The sequence below is a fragment of the Brienomyrus brachyistius genome, unplaced genomic scaffold, assembly GCF_023856365.1.
Source record: "Brienomyrus brachyistius isolate T26 unplaced genomic scaffold, BBRACH_0.4 scaffold143, whole genome shotgun sequence".
Classification (NCBI taxonomy): Eukaryota; Metazoa; Chordata; class Actinopteri; order Osteoglossiformes; family Mormyridae; genus Brienomyrus; species Brienomyrus brachyistius.
In genome coordinates, this window is record NW_026042418.1 from 372,508 (window position 1) to 391,909 (window position 19,402).

At 43.6% G+C, this 19,402-nt stretch overlaps 1 protein-coding gene across 3 annotated transcripts; it reads left to right on the plus strand.

Annotated features, from left to right (window-relative positions):
• Window positions 1-1,260: 1,260 nt before the first annotated feature.
• On the plus strand, window positions 1,261-9,137 carry LOC125728013 (docking protein 1). 3 transcript variants are annotated; one of them, XM_049005041.1, is made up of 6 exons: window positions 1,261-1,778; window positions 3,314-3,622; window positions 4,724-4,829; window positions 6,629-6,804; window positions 6,952-6,997; window positions 7,346-9,137. In XM_049005041.1, the coding sequence occupies exons 1-6, from the start codon at window positions 1,719-1,721 to the stop codon at window positions 7,723-7,725; spliced, it is 1,077 nt and encodes a 358-aa protein (XP_048860998.1). In that variant the 5' UTR covers window positions 1,261-1,718; the 3' UTR covers window positions 7,726-9,137. The 3 variants fall into 3 exon arrangements, with proteins under 3 accessions (XP_048860998.1, XP_048860997.1, XP_048860996.1); XM_049005040.1 differs by having other exon boundaries at window positions 1,261-1,830; window positions 6,952-9,137; XM_049005039.1 differs by having other exon boundaries at window positions 6,952-9,137.
• Window positions 9,138-19,402: the final 10,265 nt, after the last annotated feature.

Genomic DNA, 19,402 nt, shown 5'->3' on the forward strand with positions numbered 1-19,402 from the left:
TCTGCTTTACAGTATCTGACTTTCTCACATACACACACACCCTGCTCACACACACACTTATATAATGGTGAAGTACTTAAACACAGTACTTGTGTAAAATTAGACATTTGACCATTTCCAGATCTTCACCAATATAATCTGCAAAGTATGAAAAACGATACATTAAATATTTTTTGAGCTGTTGCACTAGTAAAAAAATAATGTCTACAGCAGCAGCAGACCGGTCCCAAAACCATATGTGTTCCACATGTACTGTAATGCTAATAATAACAGATACTTTATTTGATGCCCATGGGGAAACTGTCTTTATAACTCCTTCAGCTTGCTCTTTTTTTGTAGAGTAAGCTGTCTGCAAAGGGCAGCCACCTGTTAGAGCGCCGAGAGAGCTGGGGGCCTTGCTCGAGAACCTGCAGGTGTGCTGAGATTGGGTTTGAATCGGTGAGCTTGGTACAGTTGCAAAGTACAATTACTCGAGTGTTACACACCACTGCACTTGGATCATCTCTCTTTCTCTCTCTCTCTCTCGCTTTCTCATGGACGTCATTAGATCCGATCAATCTTCCTTCAAAAAAAATAAGTCAAGCCCCAGATAAACTTCACTTAGCCCTTGATCTGTTCAATAGCTAGAAATGGTCCTGCACCACTGTCTCTCACACACACACACACACACACACACACACACACACACACACACACACGCACACACACACACACACACACACACACACACACACACACACACAGACAGACAGAGACACACACAAAACGTCAGTACTTCTGGACACAAACATTAAAATAAGTGTTCTCTCTTCTGCTTAGCTTACTGAGAAAAATCTTAGCCATTTCTGCATTTGCTGCTGACAATGTTGCGCACGATTTAGAGACAAAGGTATTCAAAGAAGGCAAAGCTATTTTTGAACAGGCTTGCAGGATGGAAGGGGGTGGCTGTCTTGTCTTCCTGTGTGAAAATAAACACGGAAAAAAAGCTTCTGATTGACATGGCAGGAAACTGTACTGTTAACCACGCAAAGCTGTGGTTTGTCAGATTAAAAACGGAGCAAAAATATTTCATAAAAAAACAGTGGGGACCTCAAGGTGACTTGGCTGGAAGAGTAACGATTCAGGGGAGCTGCCTGTACCAACACAGTCCCTGCCAACCCACGCACCATGACTTCCGAGGCTGGGCATGTCAGGTGTGACGTCGTACACCAATGTGGCCAGACACCCCCCACCCCCCAATGTGCTCACACGTCACGGGAAATGAACAATCAGTAATGTTTCATAATGTTACTGTCTTACATTTGCCTAAAATACACATTGAGCCTCTTCTATTTCCCAGGCATTTCAATGTTGCGTTAGATCCTTTTGCAATGTACATAATGGACAATAGTTATACATCAGGTTTCATCGACTGTAAGTGATCATTTAACTGTGGTGGCAGCAGACTGTCATGTTCACTGCTGTGCTCTACAACGAGAAACAAGGAAGTAAGTTCTCAGAACTGGAGCTCCACACATGGGCTGCGTCCGCTGGCAGGAACACAAGCGCTTCTCTTGACGTGCCCCTGAAGTCAACCACATCTACAGATTGCCCCGACAAACAGTCTCAGGAGGCACTGTGACCACTGGCGTGGAAGACAGTCCGGCAGGAACTGGTATTGAGAAGATTTGGCAGAAGGTGGTGGGACAGAGCCTAAGTGGAGAGAGAACGGGGACGCCATGGATGAATTCATCCAAAAGCAGGGGGCCTTGTACATCCAGCGGAAGAGGCTCAGGAGGGTAGGCCCCCAAACCTCATATCAGATGTTCAGGAATAACTTCTGATGGACTTGTATGTGACAAGCTTGATATTTCTTAACATTCTTAACAACCGCAAACTTGCTTTGAATTTTCTTGCAGTAATTTGACAAATGACAGAAAATAGAAAACAGAGGCATTTTAAAAGCGTGGAGTGTTTCAGCTCGCTGTTCTCATGCTTACACACCCGCTTTGTACCTCACAGTGAAGCTGAAATTCTGCCACGAATCAAGCAAAACCGGCAAATTATCTTAAACTGGCTTCCTAACCCACAGAAGGAATGATCTCTTCTGGATAGTATTATGTCATCATCAGTATATCTACTCATATGAGACACATTTATACATTACGATATATGCAAATGAGCAGTAACAAAGATTTATCACAAAAAGGTACTGTTTTCTTCTTGAATATCTGGACAAACGCCATGTCGATTCCCTAACCTCTCCTCAGCGGCACCGCAGCCATTCCATGTATTTGTTACATTTCACCACCTTAACTTCAATTAATTAACGTATTAGTTAAAGCATTTCATTAATAGGCTAAACCATTTACTGAGGTATTGATTAGCTATATATAGCATGCTAGTCCTCAAGTTAACAAATACATGGATATATAAGATGGTTGCCACAAATTCTAGGGTGATTTTTTTGAGAGGTTTTGAAATGGCTAAGCTAACACACTGTGACAGACACGATACCATAGTTTTACACCAACATAAATTTCTTTGGCAGCTTAAGACTTTTTCTCAGTGCTGTGTGCGATGCAACTGGAGATGCTAACAGGCTGAAATTGCTACTTGCACTAAAACTTCCGAAGAAAAAAGGTCAAACTAAAATATTTCAAATGTAGGAAGTCTGCACTCCACAGAAGGAAACCTTCTGTAGAAATCTGGAGACATTACATATTACATATTTTAGTTGCTTTGGGCAAAGGGCGAGGTAAAGAATCTGATATTGGGAGGAACGCAACTTAAAATTTAAATGCAAAGGCCTACTTTTTTCGAGAGGGGGGGGGGGGATGAATGAAGCCAAATGAAATATTGTGGGGTCCATATACCCCCCATTCCTGGTCCCTATGCCCTTGGTTCAGAGACAACTTTACCTACAGGAACACAAGCAACATAAGCAGGATTTTTAAAATAACATGGATTTTTTTTTTATAAGTTACTTTACAAAGTATGTTGTTGTACAATGGAGTTACCTGGACTGACTTTCCAAACTTACAACATGACATACCACTTGCACGGCAGGATTCTGTTGCCATGGAAATTGTATTTAGGCAACTTTCTCAAGAGTTTACGAGAAGTCTCCATCATGGGAACTGAAAAACACCTTTTTTTAGTTACCAATAAAAGCCATTAACCGGTAGACCACCTGCAATGGGACTGTACAGCAGAAAGAACTTCAGCTACATAACCACAGTACTTGCTACCTCCTCTTAACTTATGGTCAAATGGCTGAAGGTGACTGATTGTTACTGATGCTGTCTAATCCTTATGTGTCCCCCCCTGGCAGAAATGGGAAATGGTTTGGGCCATCATCCGACAGGAAAGCAGGGCTTCTTCAGCCCGAATGGAGCTCTTCAGGTACAAGGGACCGAGCACAGGCTGCCTGGAAGATTCCGGGAAAACCCCGAGGAAGCTAGACAGCGTGATTGTTCTGCGTGATGATATCCACGTGGCGGCCGTGGGGTCCGAGATGCCAGACTGTCCTGCCGGGTTTAAGCCTTTTGCGTTAGATACTGCTGAAGGCTCCTTCATATTTGCTGCCTACCTCCCCGAGCTGGAAGGCTGGATCCAGCATCTGCATCAGACAGCTTTCCCTGTACGTCCACATTTCCTCTAGTAACTTTGGTTCCCATGCGTCACTTTTACACAGGGCAGCAATCAAGACAAACACTATAAGAGGAATTAAAATCACAACAGCAAAACCAAAATAATGTTGTTGAGGCTAATTAACGTGGCTGTATCTAAAATCTAATTAATATAATTTTAAGTACAGGTGCACCGACTGTGTTGGCCACCTATCGGTATAGGCCGATACACAACAATTAGCCGATGGTTAAAAATAAGTCGATTTGCACTCCCGTGTAGCAACAAGTTAGAAAAATGTATGATGTGTGGAATTTTAACGTTACCGAAAACGACGTCAGAAATGCATTTTGCCGACATTGCTCTGCTAAAATTATACGAGGAAGATCGACTAATAAATATTTAAACACAACAAATTAGACTGCTCACTGTAAGGCAAGACAGTGAAGAATATGATGAGTTTCTAAAAAACAAATCTGTTCCAATAAGGGAGGCTGCAGTACGGCTGGATAACGGTAGTGCGTCAGTAACGCAAAAGAGAATTTAATGCAGACAGTGCGAAATCAAATTTTTTAAATCAAAGTTATAAATGTTATAAATATATAAGACGTGTACAGTTATAAAATATAGTGCAGTGCTCTAGGAATGTTGTATGCTAGAGTTTGTGTTTTCTTATCAAAAATCAGTACTTCATATTTTTGGAAGGTAGGTTAATTATTTTTTTTACATTTTTTTTTGGTGGACTGTCTCTCTCAAACAATCGGTATCAGTGTAAGTTTTCCAAATAATCAGCTTTCGTTTTTTTTTTTCAGTGGCGCGGTTCACTAAGTTTACTAAACACGCCAGTTAATACATCTGTACGCTGTAAACAGATGCTTCACCCAGGATTCACAGAAATTGCCATTTCAGCACAGACATATTACAGTGCTGCAGGTTCTCCGACGTTCAAATCAGAGAAACACCACGTAAATAAAATAAGATTAAGTGTTAAATGTTTCTGAAAATAATAATAATATTGAAACGTTATGCACCAACTCATAAATTAAAATAAATGCCGGCCATGTCTCGGCTCTTGTCCCTAAATTAGCACTTGTCATTTCCAATTTCATTGCAGATGAGCTACTTGGAGTGTGGGGCGCGGAGTGATGACAGGCTAGCGGAATTCTCTGGAGAAAACTCAGGGATGAGGGACAATCCCATCTACGACACGTATACCAATGGTAGGACATGCAGAAACATAACAGCTTTATCATAGCTTTTGTTTTTTTTTTTAGTTGGGGTTCTTAAATTTAGTTTTGTTAGTTTTCAGTGTGGTTTTATTAGCTTTTAGGATATCCCGGCGTGTAAATAGTCCCTGTATGTCGTTATAAATAAATGTCTGCGTTTACTGTAAACGCCTGTTGTGTTCCCGAGGATGGCGGGCACCTTTACCTGTGTTTTATGCGTAATCATGATGTGCTCTGGTGTTGTATGATGACCTACGGCGTGTGAGCCTTCCTGGCTAATGTGTGACCTCCCAGTGTTTGCAGAGCCGTTGCTCGTTCGCCTTCCTTTTAAGTGGCGTGTCAAAGTTTCAGTGTTAGTCATTTTACTTTTAGAGAAGCAATGTGCGTGAGAATCCTTCACGAATATGCAATGCACGTGAGGTACTAATGTCCTCAAATGGGGAACAAAAAAGTTTCAGATATTATTAATTATTAATTAAATATAAACATTACTTTAAGTAGGCTTAGTTAGTATTACAAATAACAATTGGAAGTATTAGACGTTTGTTTTTATTTTAGTGATTCAGGAAGCAATATTCATAACTATATTTTCATATATTATTGTATTTCTTTAGCGTTTTCTTGTGTTAGTTTTCGTTTTCGATAACGATGATATCCATGGTCCCTGCACGTGTGAGTTCCCTGATCTACTCTCGGTGTCTCTAGTCAGCTGGAGTTAAGAAGGGAGCTGTAGACTCTGTGGCGTTTGTTCTGGTTTTTACACTTATTCAACAGACAAAGATGGGACTTTAACTGCTTGTCTGAAGAACAAGGTGCTATTGGACAGGTATAAAACCCACAGAACCAGGTTTTCAGTAGGTACATATAGACAGGGAAGGGGAAGTTACTTTAAAATATATAATCCGGTAGAGTTACTAGTTACCTGTTGAAAACTGTAGTCAGTAATGTAATCTATGTACAGTATCTCAAAATAAAAGTAATGTAACATTACTTTTACTTGCTTTTGGATTACATGAATGACAAAAATAAGAGTAAAGAAATGTGAAAAAGATAAGGAGCACTAACAGTATTTTTTAGGGAACATAAGGGTTTAAGTCTTTGTAGTGGAAATTCAGTATGCAGCTACCATTTCGACAAACGTGAGAAAAACTGCATACACTGCATCTCAACTATAGACCTGTAGTCAAAAAACCATCAAAAACTACTACGATTACTAATAGTAATAATTAGATTAGATCAGATCATCGCAGTAATGCATGGCATATGTAAGATGAGAATGCTCATACATAAAGATTTATATATTTATATATCTTTTTATTTGAAAAAAAGTTGTTTGCATTAAGCCATAGCTCAAAAGCATAACCAGAAGTTCTCGAATGAAACCGAACCATGAGACCGTCTGTGGAGGTTTTAAGAAGTTCCTGAGAAGCTTCCTGGGAAGCTTCCGGCTGTCGTAGCTGCTGACCACCTTCCCCACAAAGTGCACTAAATACCCAGATGCTTGATGGACTATCTGCAGAAGCTTTCTTCCTAACCCTAGTACATTATTGATGTAGCTAAGATATCCCTTTATATGAAGAGACATCATCTTAAGTTTAATAGCTTTAAATTTTGCCCTTAATAGAATACCATATATATGTATAGTACAGTATTCATTAAGATATCCCAACTAAAGTGCCTGTTAGGTATTACTTCTAGAACATCAATATCCAAAGTTGTTCCTAAATAGCTTCATGATCTGCTGCCCTGAGTTGCTTTCCACTGTATGTTCTTCTTTGTGCTTTGGCCTTCAGGAAACACTGACTTCATGGCCAAGGTAAAGAGGACAGAGGCGGCAGACCGCTGCGGCCTTCAGGGGCCCTGCATCCTCACTGTCGGACTCAGGGACATCCTGCTGAAGAACCCCCTAACCCAGGAGGTGCAGTTCGTCTGGCCCTACCAATTCATACGCTACTTTGGATATTACAAGGTAAAGTGTGGAAAAAAACATATCCTTCCTATGGCCACTAGATGGTGCAAAAACAGCTTATTTTTCTTTTCTTGTACAGTCACGCTCGTGGACACACATTACTCGAGTACATCCCGACACTAACCATCTCCCTCCCACTTTTTCCAGTCAATATTCTATTTTGAGGCAGGACGCCGCTGTGATTCTGGGGAGGGTAAGTTTAAATTTCAAACCAAAAAGAACGACAGAATTTCACGGGCCGTCAGCACCGCAATCAACAAGCAAATGCAGGAGAAGTGTATGAAGTCAGAGTCATCCATGCGGGACTTCAGTGGTCCTACTCGAACTTTTACTGCCACTCAGCAGCCACCTGCTGGGACCAGGGATAGCAGCACGGATCAGGACAGACCGTATGATCAGCAAGCAGAGCTACTTGCTGAAATGGTGCTCCCGGTAGAACTTAGGGGCCTAGTGTTAGATAGCAAGCTGCCACTTCGGCATGACAGCGTCACAGAGTCGCTGCCAGGGGATCCTGACATGGTCTGCACTGTTGTGCCTGCAGAAGAGCAGCACAGTCGAGCAAGTGCCTGGGCTGTGGCATCTGGGGAGGAGGAAGAACAAAGACACATGAACAAAGATTCGGCCACGGCTTGTGGCCAGCATTCCCTCATGTCTCAGGACACGGGTTGCCAGACACAGGGCCCACAAGTCGCAAGGCAGAGTCTGGATTCTCTGTATTCCTCAGTCGTAAAGAAAAAGGTCAGGGGGAGAAAGGAGGGCTGCGTGCTCACCAAAGCCAAATCTGCTTGCTCTTTGGGGACCACAGACTTCAGCGAGAACCAAATGGTGGTGAAAGACCTTGCTTGTAAGGGTCTACTTCTGGAGGAGGACCTCATGGAACCTTCAACGTCTCGAGGCTCCCAGTCCTCAGATAGTAACTGAAATGACGATGTTGTTTTAAAAGGATGTGGTTTCGCAACTGTGCTAAATAAACACAAAAGAGAATAGTTTATGAGCCTTGGCTGGTATCATGTGAAACCAACAGGCTCTCCACTCAATAAAAATAATTAAAATATCAGCTGAAAACATATAAGGACTTTCTGACCTTGGCTTTCAGATAGAAACTAAACAACTGGATTACTAAAGTTTTTCCTGTGGGTGGATTTTGCTCGCGGCCCTGGAGGAAGGTTTGTAAATCAGGCAACAGATAAATCACATTGTAAGGTCATTCAAACTAACGGGTTAAAGTTAAAGTTAACAAATCCCTTCAGAGGTGAGTTCAGGTCCAGAAATTAAAAATTCAGACCAAGATTTTTGTTTCAGCAAACCAGTTGAGTATAAAGAGTCACAGTTATTGCTGAACTGGTTGGTTGAAACAAAATGTTGGTCTGGATTTGTGTATTTTAGACCTGAACAATCCACCTCTGAATCTCTTAAAACACATTTTATGGTGCAAGCATATTGTGCGATTATTAACTGGACAAAAAATATTGAAGACACTGTGAAACACCTTCAGGCATCAGCTCAGGACCAGGCTGATGATCCTCAGTAGGACAAATTTAGTAAATACTGGTTAATCCCCAGAGGCCTGGTTGCCACAGACACATTTAAAAATTATTATAGAACAATTAAAAGTAAATACAGATATTTTTATGACAGACAGTTTGTTGTTTAACAAAATCCAGTTTTGTGAAGAGTGCTTTTATTTACATCTGTTTTTTATTTTATTTTGAGATGCTGCTTGTCCTTTAGGTTTCCCTTTGCGATACTCTTTTGCCGATTCTGAAAATTCATAGTCTCTGCATCCTGGGGCCCCTACGTCGGCACAGAGATGAGAGCAGTTGTTAGTACCCAGGAGAGTTGGGGCCACATGTGCGTGTGGGGAGGGGGTGGTGAAAAAATATGACCCATCAGCACTACATTAAAACGATCCTCTGCTGCAGACTAGTTAAAAACAGACAAAAGTGGCTTTTGGTAAAGGGTTAGATCTCTTCTTCAAGCACTATATAAATGTATATATCGTAGAGTGGTTATCAATAAACCTAATGTTTTACTTTGTCCCCTGGTCCAGTGCCAATGAAGCTCGTCTGAGTTGCGCAGCCTTTTCTTCTACCTTCTCAAAGTCAGAGTCACTAATGCCAAAATGAACATTGTCCTTCAAAGCCAAAACATATAGCTTATCTGTAGCGTTACAAACTTGTTACTTGTTACATGGTCTGAAATGTCATGTTGATTTCAATGAAAGGTGAGCCTTGTTTTAAATGTGAGGATTTTTATGATTATGGTCAAAGACTTTTGTCTGCATGTATTTGTTTTATGTGTTGTACATTTTTCATAAATGTACTGCCTAAGGACCTGCGTGTGCATGTGCCATTCGCTGCCCTAAAAGGCCTGATTTTCAGGCCTGCAATGTCACCGTGTGTGTGCTAGGGGGTGCTGTCTACCTTCAGAAGACGTGGCACATTTTTAGCCTCTGGAAATAATAGCATATGTTGGTGGATGCGTGGTAAACTTTAGGGATGAATGTCAGATTCATTATGAAGTCATTACTCAATCGCTGTCTGTTTTCCAAGTCATCGATTAGCGAAATGCACCATCAGACACTTTGGGAATGTTGGGGGCGTGTTGGCATGTGGACTAACCCTATTGTGTATATCTCAAACACACGACTGCATCCCAGGTTCTGTATAGAATGTGTGAGGTAGCTTAGATTTTTTACGTATGTGACTTAGCACTGTGGAAAAAGCGCCCCCCCCCCCCCCCCCCCCCCCCCCCCCCCCCCCCCCCCCCCCCCTCCCAGTAACTTTCCCCTAAATGCTTCTGTGTTACACAACCATCTGCAATGGGAGGGGCTGTTCCGCGCTGGAGGCCCAGTCCCCGGAGCTGCCTGGTATGAGGAGCGCCAGGTCCCAGTTAAAAAACAAAATGTTCAGTCCAGTTCAGTCTTCCCATAGATCTGCCCAGATTTCCCCGTGGTCGTTTCTCAAGGTCGAGCGTGAAGCCTGCCGTCCGCCGGCGCTCCAGCTTCTCTGAGGAAGCCTGGCTGAGCGGCGCTGGCAGAATCTCAAGCAGCGTCAGACAGACGTCACGCGAGGAAGCGAATGCGTAAGTGGAGAAGGTGGGCAAATGAAAGCGGCAACAGGCAAACAGCCCCCCCCCCCCCCCCCCACTCTGCCCCCTAAACAACGAGAAGCATCCTGATTCGGTCTCAGCGGGGCCCCACGCTGCTGCTACCTGTCAGCATCACAGAGGCTCCGCTCCTGATGTGATTTCTAACTCGCTGGACTCTTGACTCAATCTCCCTAAACCACCCCCCCCACATTTCATGCCAGTTGTCGAGCTCACAGGTGTGTGACCTGCTTTGGGCCTGTAATTTCCTTTGAACACCTGAAGCTCCCGCCAAGCTATTTTGTTAATGCCCCTAATGTTTGACAACTTCGTCAGGATTTATCTTGGAAATCAGTCATAAAATTCCTACTATGCTGTTTGTGTTGAGGGATGTTTTTCCTGAAAATGAATCGGGTGAAACGTGGTTGGGGCAGGACAGATCAAGGCTTGATTACGAATACTAAATGGCCCTGGGCGACAGCAGCGAGGTGGACCTGTGACCCACTCTGCCTCACCTAGATGTGGCTCCATCACCCTACACATGATGTAACGTCAGAAGTAAACAGCTGATTGGTGGAAAGGCGTCTAACACAGGGAAACCATTGATAAGCTTTTCAGTGAGTGTCCTATTAAAAGAATGATAAACAGTGATATTAAATACATTAGATATTAAATTGCATTAACCTGTTTGTGAATGGTACGGGGGGGGGGGGGGGTGGCTGGTGCCCCCTGAGGATGTGCCCAATCATCCACATGGTTAATCCGGGCCAGGGACTGGTGAATGGAACCCAGTGGCATGGGGGTGTGGCACCGAAACAGGGTTAGGGTTAGGGTTCAAGATGGGGGGGGTGGTTCTTGTAATGCTGGGGGGGGGGGGGAGAACTCAAACCACTGTCAGTGTCCAGAGAGACTCTGGGCCCTTTTATGATAACAAACACCCTGGGTCTCACCCTGGGGGGGTACAACAGAACACAGTGTGAATGAGGAATGAGGGAGAAGCAGGTGAAGCCCCTGTGCTTCCCTAAGCCTGCTTCACTGGCAAAACACCCCCTGGAAAACTGCAACACCCAAAACTATTAAACCAATGAAATCACTCTACTAGTCCTCCTACCCCCCCCCCTACCCCACCCCCCATTTTAACCAGCCTGTGAGTTTTTTTATACAACATTAACTGGTACACGGACATCAAAACTTCAGGAATCCCTACTCTAAAGTCTGAGGGAGGTTTTAAAAATCTGGGCATTTTTCAGGTCAGAAACCCATTGTTTGAAGCTCCATATCAGCAGCCATCCTCAGCCGGGGGTGGCCCTCCGTTCTGCTAAAAGATGAAAGACTGTAAAATGTGCGCCATAAAATGAGAATTTCCAATTTTTATTGCATAAATCTTTTAAAATTCTAAATTCAGCAAAGTGTCTTTGGATGTTTGAACAAGTGACTCGAACCAGATATTCTAAACGGGATACCATTTAATTAGAGGCAAATAATTATGATTTCAGATTAACCTCAGTGGATCAGTGAGGCTCTTGAGAAGAAACAGCCCACAGTAATATGATTTCATGAGCTACCGGAGGTGCAAAGGCTTCAGCACCTCCCTGCATAGATGTCCTTTGTCCTCTGATACTGTATGAATTAGCTTTTCGTACCATTATTACTTAGATTAAAAATCTCTGGAACACGGGTGAGTAAACTGTAATTGTTATCAGCCTCATCTTGTCGTGGTGAACTTGCCAGGGATCAATAAAACCAGTGTCCCCTCAGTAAGGTTCCTTTTATTTTGGTTGGGTCTGGACGCAGGAACCCTGGGGGAATACAGTCCTCCTTAAAGTCTGGTTGGATACCATCTTTGCATCACCTTTATTTTTGGTGCTCATTCCCTCAGCTCAGCACACAGCCCCAGACACCCAGTCTGATGCCACTTGCAGCTGAATTCAATCCTTTTCTGTCCGCTTGTCAAAATGATAACAACACAGGAACTCATGCATATGTGTGAGCTCTGTGTTTCCCTGCCTTCTGTCTGCAGAGGGAACCATTCCTAGAAGCCAAGGCAGGTTGTTAATGTCTTGGTGACATTAGTGGAGAAGAACAGCAGAAGCAGAGGGGGTTGGAGAGCCTGATTCCAGGTGGATGGAGCTTATGTAGAGCTATGAAGGGCTGCAGAACGTCAAATTCCTGCCTTTAAAACCATTTCAGGGAATAGCTCTAAGGTTCTTAGGGACCGTCTGCAAACCCCCCCCCCCCCCCTCTAAATTTTCTTTGATTTAGTTGTTGGTCAGGTAGACAACTGGAGCTATGATGAAATGCATGACGTGCAGTATATGAAGATCAATGGTGTCGTAGAACTGTATTCCAGGGCAGAAGGTTTGTGTGGTGCACTGGTGATATTCTCGCTGGTTATGTTCTTCAGGATCTGTGACAAGATGAGGTATTTTTATGGAGCTACAAACAGACGCCTCTGCTCTTTGGGTGTCATTAGTAAATTCTTTGTTAGCTGAAGCTCCATCTCAGGACACCAAGTGTCAAAGCTGATCACCAGAAAATATACATCATGCTGTGAATATGGTTGGGGAAATCTGGTCAGTCATGTGACCAATGCACATAACACCTTCTGTAAGAGTCAGGAAGTCCCTCTACCTGTCCTGCTCACCCCACCAACCCCCCCCCAGAGCAGCCCTCAATGTTGCTGAACTTTCCACACCATCTCCCATCAAGGAGAAGCAATGCAGCAGCTCTTGGTGACTCAGGTCTGAGAGAGTCAGCAGTCCCAATCAGCTCCCCCTGCAGTGCTGCTACATTAACACAGCAAGAATTGAGGAGTCTTCTCAAAAAAGCCTGCCGCATAAAATCTATGTGAATTCTGAAATGAGGGGGGGGGTCATTATCTTTGGGATCTTTGGGACTAAAGTGCTTTTCTATTCAGCACTACTAGTGCACTAAAGTGTAAATCTTTTCTCCAGTGCAGGGCAGCACACCCCCTTCCCTTAAACTGGTGAAATGATTCTGCTTAGCTTACAGGTGACATTCTGGGCGAACGGGGATGCTGCTCTGTCATCCATTCACGCAGCTGCCTGAGACGCTGCTCCTGCCCGGAGTCCCGCACATCACCGGCCCAGAAGCAGCAGTCGAAGGAATGTCTCAGCTGACTGATGACTCGTCGTGATCCACATGCAGTGGGTGTGTCCATCACGGCCAAATCCGGGGTGTGGGGATTTTGTGATCCCAGCTTTTTTGCACCTTTCTTTTCTGATTCAAGAATGGGAAATGCTGGTGTACCTTTCAGCTTGAGTATGAAGACCAAACATAAAGCTATGGTAGGATGTAAGGGGCCGTGTGGTGGGCGAATCCTCAGCATGGACCAGTGTGAGTTCTTTCCAGTGGCCGGAGTGCCAATCCTGCCACCAACCCCCAGATTTCCCTGTATGTTGGAGGACCTCAGCTATAGAAAGACTAATAAAACAAATTTACAAAGGAGGAGATCCTACCAGCAATGCTTGAGTCCACACTGCGGCAGAAACATACATAGAGCAGCAGAGATGTGTCTCAGGACAGCTCTGTGTTTTCACGCAGGACAGCTGTACACGGGAAATGCTGTGTAATGAAGCCCACAGGGTAATGAATGCCCTACTTTGCCCTGCCAGGCTAATTGTTGTCCTGTGCGGGTACAGGGCTCATCCGCCCTATATCCTCACCCATCCAGTTTCATTCTGTCAGTGTGTGTGTCCCTCTGTGTGTCTCCAACTTAATTTGATCATTTCCCTCACATGCAAAGCATGTACCTCCTGCTCCTACCCAGATAACCCTAATTAACAAGCTTCACCCTGACAGGAAAACGCTTTGCTGACCTCCTGGTTACCCAGCCCCAGGGCCAAGGCCTGGTCTTATGATTAATTCAGTCCTCCGGCTTGGGAACGGAGGTAAGTAATGCTGCCGATGTGACGTGACACATCTCTATTTATTAATTTTTTTTATTGCAGAGGGTCATTGATGGACACGAACATGACAGACTTACCGAATTTTCTATTTTTCATTATTCCACGAAAGGCTTGAAAGCCGGCTGCATGAATAAGACGACAAAAGAAAAAGTAAACAGACCCAACCTGGAGAGCGTAAGGTGTTGTAATGGGAACATCGGCAGTGAGTGTGCTGTGCGCTTCTACGCACCATAAATATATTACATAAGACATTTCCGTAAGGTAAAGAAACATTTGGCTTGCCCACAGGTGAGCTCATTAACTGTGTAAACCGCGTGCTGGGTGCTGGCTGCCGATACGATTCACTATCCAGATGCAAAATATCACAATATATGCCACAATAACACAATAAGACTCCCAATGCACAGGTATTTTATACAAATGTTAACAATGATTCGATGACGGCGCGTGATTAAATGCAGAATTACAAACCAAATGACCCCTAAGCAGTACCCTCTTACCAGAAACAGTTATAGTCCAAAATGAAGTGATGATTACAATAATGATTTCAACAGTCTAGGGTAAAAGTGCAATTGTCTAATCATGCAAACAATAAATACAATGAAACACACAAACAGTAATGATACCGGAATATGGCAGTAAATAAGAGACATTAAATGGCAATAACTCTCTATTACAACATTTAGGATGCATGCGGAATCGAATACTTACAAATACTGAATTTTGCTACAAGTTCATACTACTCAACTGTTAGTGTAGCACGTATTGTATGCATGCATGACAACAGTACAATTGCACTCGTACATACTGTGATTGCAGTTTTGCATTACCTGACCTGGATGGGTACCAAGGGTGTAGCTTGACCCCCTTGACACTTAAAAACTGTTTAAAAACCATCAAGGAAAAAAAGCCGTTCTCAAGTCAACTTATGTAACCTGCCTTTGTTTTCTACCGATCTTTGTGCAGAGCCGGCATTTCCTCTACCATCTTTACTCAGTTTTCTTTGTGTCTGGTGGCAGCTCCAGTGGCCTTGTGGGATAGGGGAACCTCCAGTGGTTACACACTTGGGAATTTCCCAGAATGCAGTGTGTCATCTGGGTACCGTTCCCCCACTGTCTCATCCATATCAAAGATTTGTGTACTGCTCATGTCACACACTGCATTTCATCTACTGTATAGCAACCAAGAATTTGATTTGGGACAGACCCTTACTATATTACACACCCCCACCCCATTTCCACTTTCAGCCACTGCCTTTTAACCCTTTCCATTAAGGGGGTATCCACCTTAAACACACATAACATGCTTGAGGTTGTCTTACACCCTGAAGTTCAGCCCTGTGTGGTGTTACAGCGGCATGCCCTGGGTTTGGTTTGGAACGTGAGAGAAACCCCAAAGTCTCCAGTTCCTGCCCAGTCCTGGCTCCTAACTGGCTTGCCAGTGGTACAGAAATGCCCAAATCCAAAATCCACCCCTGGTCTCTAGGTCACCATGGTGACAGAGTGACCCTAACCCTCCGTGACCCTGTGAGTCTTTTTGCCCCATTATTGCTGCACCGTCAATTTATTACCTCAACTTTACTTCTCATGGATGCTGTACGAATGGAACAGCCTGCCATATTTTATCTCAAATAAATCTGCCATTGTCTGGAGCCCATCAAGTAACTGGTCCAGTTTATGGTTTGGGGGTGGGGGGGATTTAGTCCTTTAAATGGTAAGGTCACACGTGTGGTAGTAAATCAGCAGGTGATAGAGCATCTTTGGATCATTAACGTAGCATCATCCGCATCAGCCTGTGTAGCTAAAGGTTTGTTCAATCTTGCCTGTTGGTATTTTCTACATAGTTTAATTCTACACAATTAAGGGTAATTACCATGCTCGAGAGTTCGACGGAAGTGCCCTTCCTGGTATTTTAAATCGATAGTCTAATAGAAGTCCAATTGAACTCAATATCTTTAACTAGTAGTTACTGTTTATCTCCCACTGTTCCTGGGTTCTCTGAAAATTCCAGGAAAACAGCTTCTTGTTTTGGGAGGAGAGATATATTCTCTCAAAAATGGATCAATGGCTTCTTCAAGAAGCATCCCCGAGCAATAAGATGGCATCACTCAGAAGAGCTTGTGGTGAGACGTTTGTCATACAAATGGTCCTACAACACACTGGTGAAGCTAATGCATTCTGACATTTGTATGCTTATGTGCGGTCCATGTGTCTGCAGGTGGAAGGAGCATGTCTTACAAGAACAGGGCCTTTAAGGTACGCTGTGCATTTGCTGGTTAATGCAGTGTTTCACTGCAGGTATGTTTGTTCATATGGGACGTCACCCCCCTCCCCCCAGCCATGACAGTCCTCGGTTCAACGTAAATACATGGGAGTCAAGTGATAAAGCATTTCCTTTAGCTCAGTGTTTCTCAGTCCAGTCCACTGGGACCCCCAGATGGTCCACGTTTTTGCACCCTCCCGATTCCCTACTGGGGGGGTCCCCGAAGACCTGGTTGAGAAACACTGCTTTAGGTTATTGTAGGAATAGCATACCGTGCTTATGGCGTCCCATTCACGGGGTCCCCATTCCCTATCCTATAGGGTCCAAGCTCACTGTGACCTTATATATTATATGTAGGGGTGGTCGAAACCATGTAAGCCAACAGGGGACAGTGTCCCCATTAGGGCGACGACCACCCTGAAGAGCTTGCAAGGCATTCTGGGAGATGTCCGCCCTGAATGGACCGTCACCTTCTTGTATTGTGTTCCCTGGTTGCTCAATAAGCCACGCCCCCTTGAGGGATTTTTGTCTGCACCCTTGTGTACCAAGTCTCCTATGCCCGCCACATTATGTAAAGATACACATTAACCCAGTGTCCTGATATAGAGTCTAATCAGCAGTGAGATTTATAGAAGCATATCTAGCTCAGTGCTTCACATTGCAGAAAGACAAATATTCCTCATTAATAGTTTATGGGAGCTTAAAGGAGAGATATTAGACCACATACTCTCAGTTTGTGAATCATCCCACCTCCTTTTAATACAATTTAATTTGAGCAATTGGCTTTACTGAAGCACCCCGATCACTCGAGTTGTGATTTACAATATATAATTGTTTGTCACTGCGTAGAATGTTATGTTGTTGTAATTCATCCGTTGTTTGGCTTTAAATCTTAGTGGGGGTGCCGTGTACTTCGATATAGTTGAAATGGAAAGGTGTTTAAAAGTAATTTGACATTCTGCTTGCGTATCTACATGACAATGAGGAGAACTTTAAAAGGCCAAGCACACAAGCAAGGTAAAGCTCTTACAAGATCCACAATAGAATGCAATGCTTTCTTCCAGGTGAGCCTATGAAGAGTCACCTGTGGTGTCCCACCAGTTTGACTCTAAAGCTCTTCGCCAGCAAAGCTGAGAAGCAGCTAGATTATATAATTATAATGTTATTTATTTGACAGGTGTAGTCATGACAGAGAAGATCTGACCAAGGATTATGATACTTCATACGGGTCATAGGCTATAATAGCTGGAGCAGCCATGCCAGGCCCAAGACCCTCAGTGATGGCAAGGGCTCCTCCTTTCACAAAGATCAAGGAATTGATTTCACATATATTGTAGAGCCTTGTGACATGCTTTTATATCTCTGATTTTTAGTTATATAATCCCACTATGGTGGGAGATTTGGTACAATTATTAAAACAAAATTGAAACGTAATAGCTTGTAATGTTTTGTAGTAAAACTATGATGTTGAGGCATGTATTCAGCAAAAAAAGGATATCAAGTTTGTGGAATTGCTAACTACTGCAATGCATGATGAGTACGATATATGGAGGCGAGTGAATGGTCCATTTTTGCCCCAGGGCCCAGTGTACAGTTATTCCGCGACTGAGCCAGAGCATGTTAAAAACTTGCTGCGGAACATCAGCCACTGCCCCTGTTAGACGTATCTAATTATTCACCATTTTAAAATATATTTTTGTGAGATGTTATGATCATTTTTAAGTTCATACTTAAACACAGTGAATCATGCGGAACAGTAGGCTAAAGAAGGGGTAACATTCTTAATTCAGCTCTGTATGCATCCACTAGCAATGGCACAAATTTGCAGGCGAAATCAAAGCAGAAGGATTAGCATTTCTTTGCACATTGTCTTCTTTTTAGGTTTGAGGAATGGGGCTCACTGCATCCTACATGAAAACACAAGGCTGAAAGAGCTTCCTGTTTCCATACCAGCCTTAGGGCATTTACTGTGGGCTGAGTGCCCACTTCTGTCATGATTGAATCACTTTGGCCCAACACATCTACACCCTCCTCTTTGTTTACACTCATTCATGTGGTTCCAGTCCATCCCGCTTCATGTAATTTTAGCTCAAATAAATTGAAAATATTTTCAATTTCATCCGCATATTTAACAGACACATTTATCTAAAGCAGGATTTCCCCCATTCCACTCCTGGAGGGCCAGTCTGCACCACAGTTTGCAGATTTCTCTGCTCAGACACAACTACTAAACCTGGCAATTAGCTTATTGGCTGAATACTGAGTGTCTGAGCAGAGAAATCTGCAAACTGTGGTGCAGACTGGCCCTCCAGGACCGGAATGGGGGAACCCTGGTCTAAAGTCTTTTTGGTGTGAGAGAACAGGGTTAACCAAGCATCCTGAGGGCATGTGGCATTAAAGGCCTTTCAGGATACCAGCAGTAGTGCGATTACTTTTTCTGCCGCTGGGATACACACCCCCTGGGGCTTACTGGAAATTCCATATCTTGCTTTTACTGTATTTAAGATGGGAGCTCATGTCCTGATTAGCCTGTCCTCAGTTCACCGAAAGACCTTCTGTAACATAAATCCTGCTTAAGGGTGGCCCGGGGGGGGGGGGGGGGGGGGGGGGGGTTGTTCCTGCTGAGCAATAAAGGAAGCAGGTCATCTTTCAGGAGTTACACACATGCTGAAAGGCGTGTGAAGGGCGTTTCATCAAGCCGGTAAAACAAGGTGGATGACACCATACACAGCGCTGGCATCATAAATATTCTGCTTGCTAAAGAGCTACTAAGGAGTCCATTATGGTGGCCATCATTTTCCCAGAATGCTCTGCAAGGTTACCTGCTCCCTGCACCATCTCCTCCACTTCCTCCTTGGAGGATGCGCTTGCTGAGCTATAAAGGGCACTGTAAAACCGCTTCTACCTCTCAAAACATCTGAATTTGGTCTTCTGGGTCCACCGAATTTGCTTGATTATGTTCTAGCTGAACTCTTAATTATTTGCTGATTAAATTAAGATCAATTTATCTTGACATAAGTGGTTAATTTCATTTGGTGCATTTGTACTGAATGAAAACTTGTAGAATGTGCTTTTGTGGCCCTTAATATACTATAAATAAAGAGGATTAATTGTTATATTAAGCCAGTGTTTCCCAACCCAGTTCCCGGGGACCTACGTTTTTGCTTCCTCTCAGTTGCTTCCGCTCCCAGTGCTCCTGTACCAGGTATTCAGTGTTCCTGATTGGCTGCAAGTTGGGAGGGAGTTCCCCGAGGACTGGGTTGGGAAACTGTATTAAGCATATTAGTCGACAGTTAAATATCCATACACAATTAAGTAAA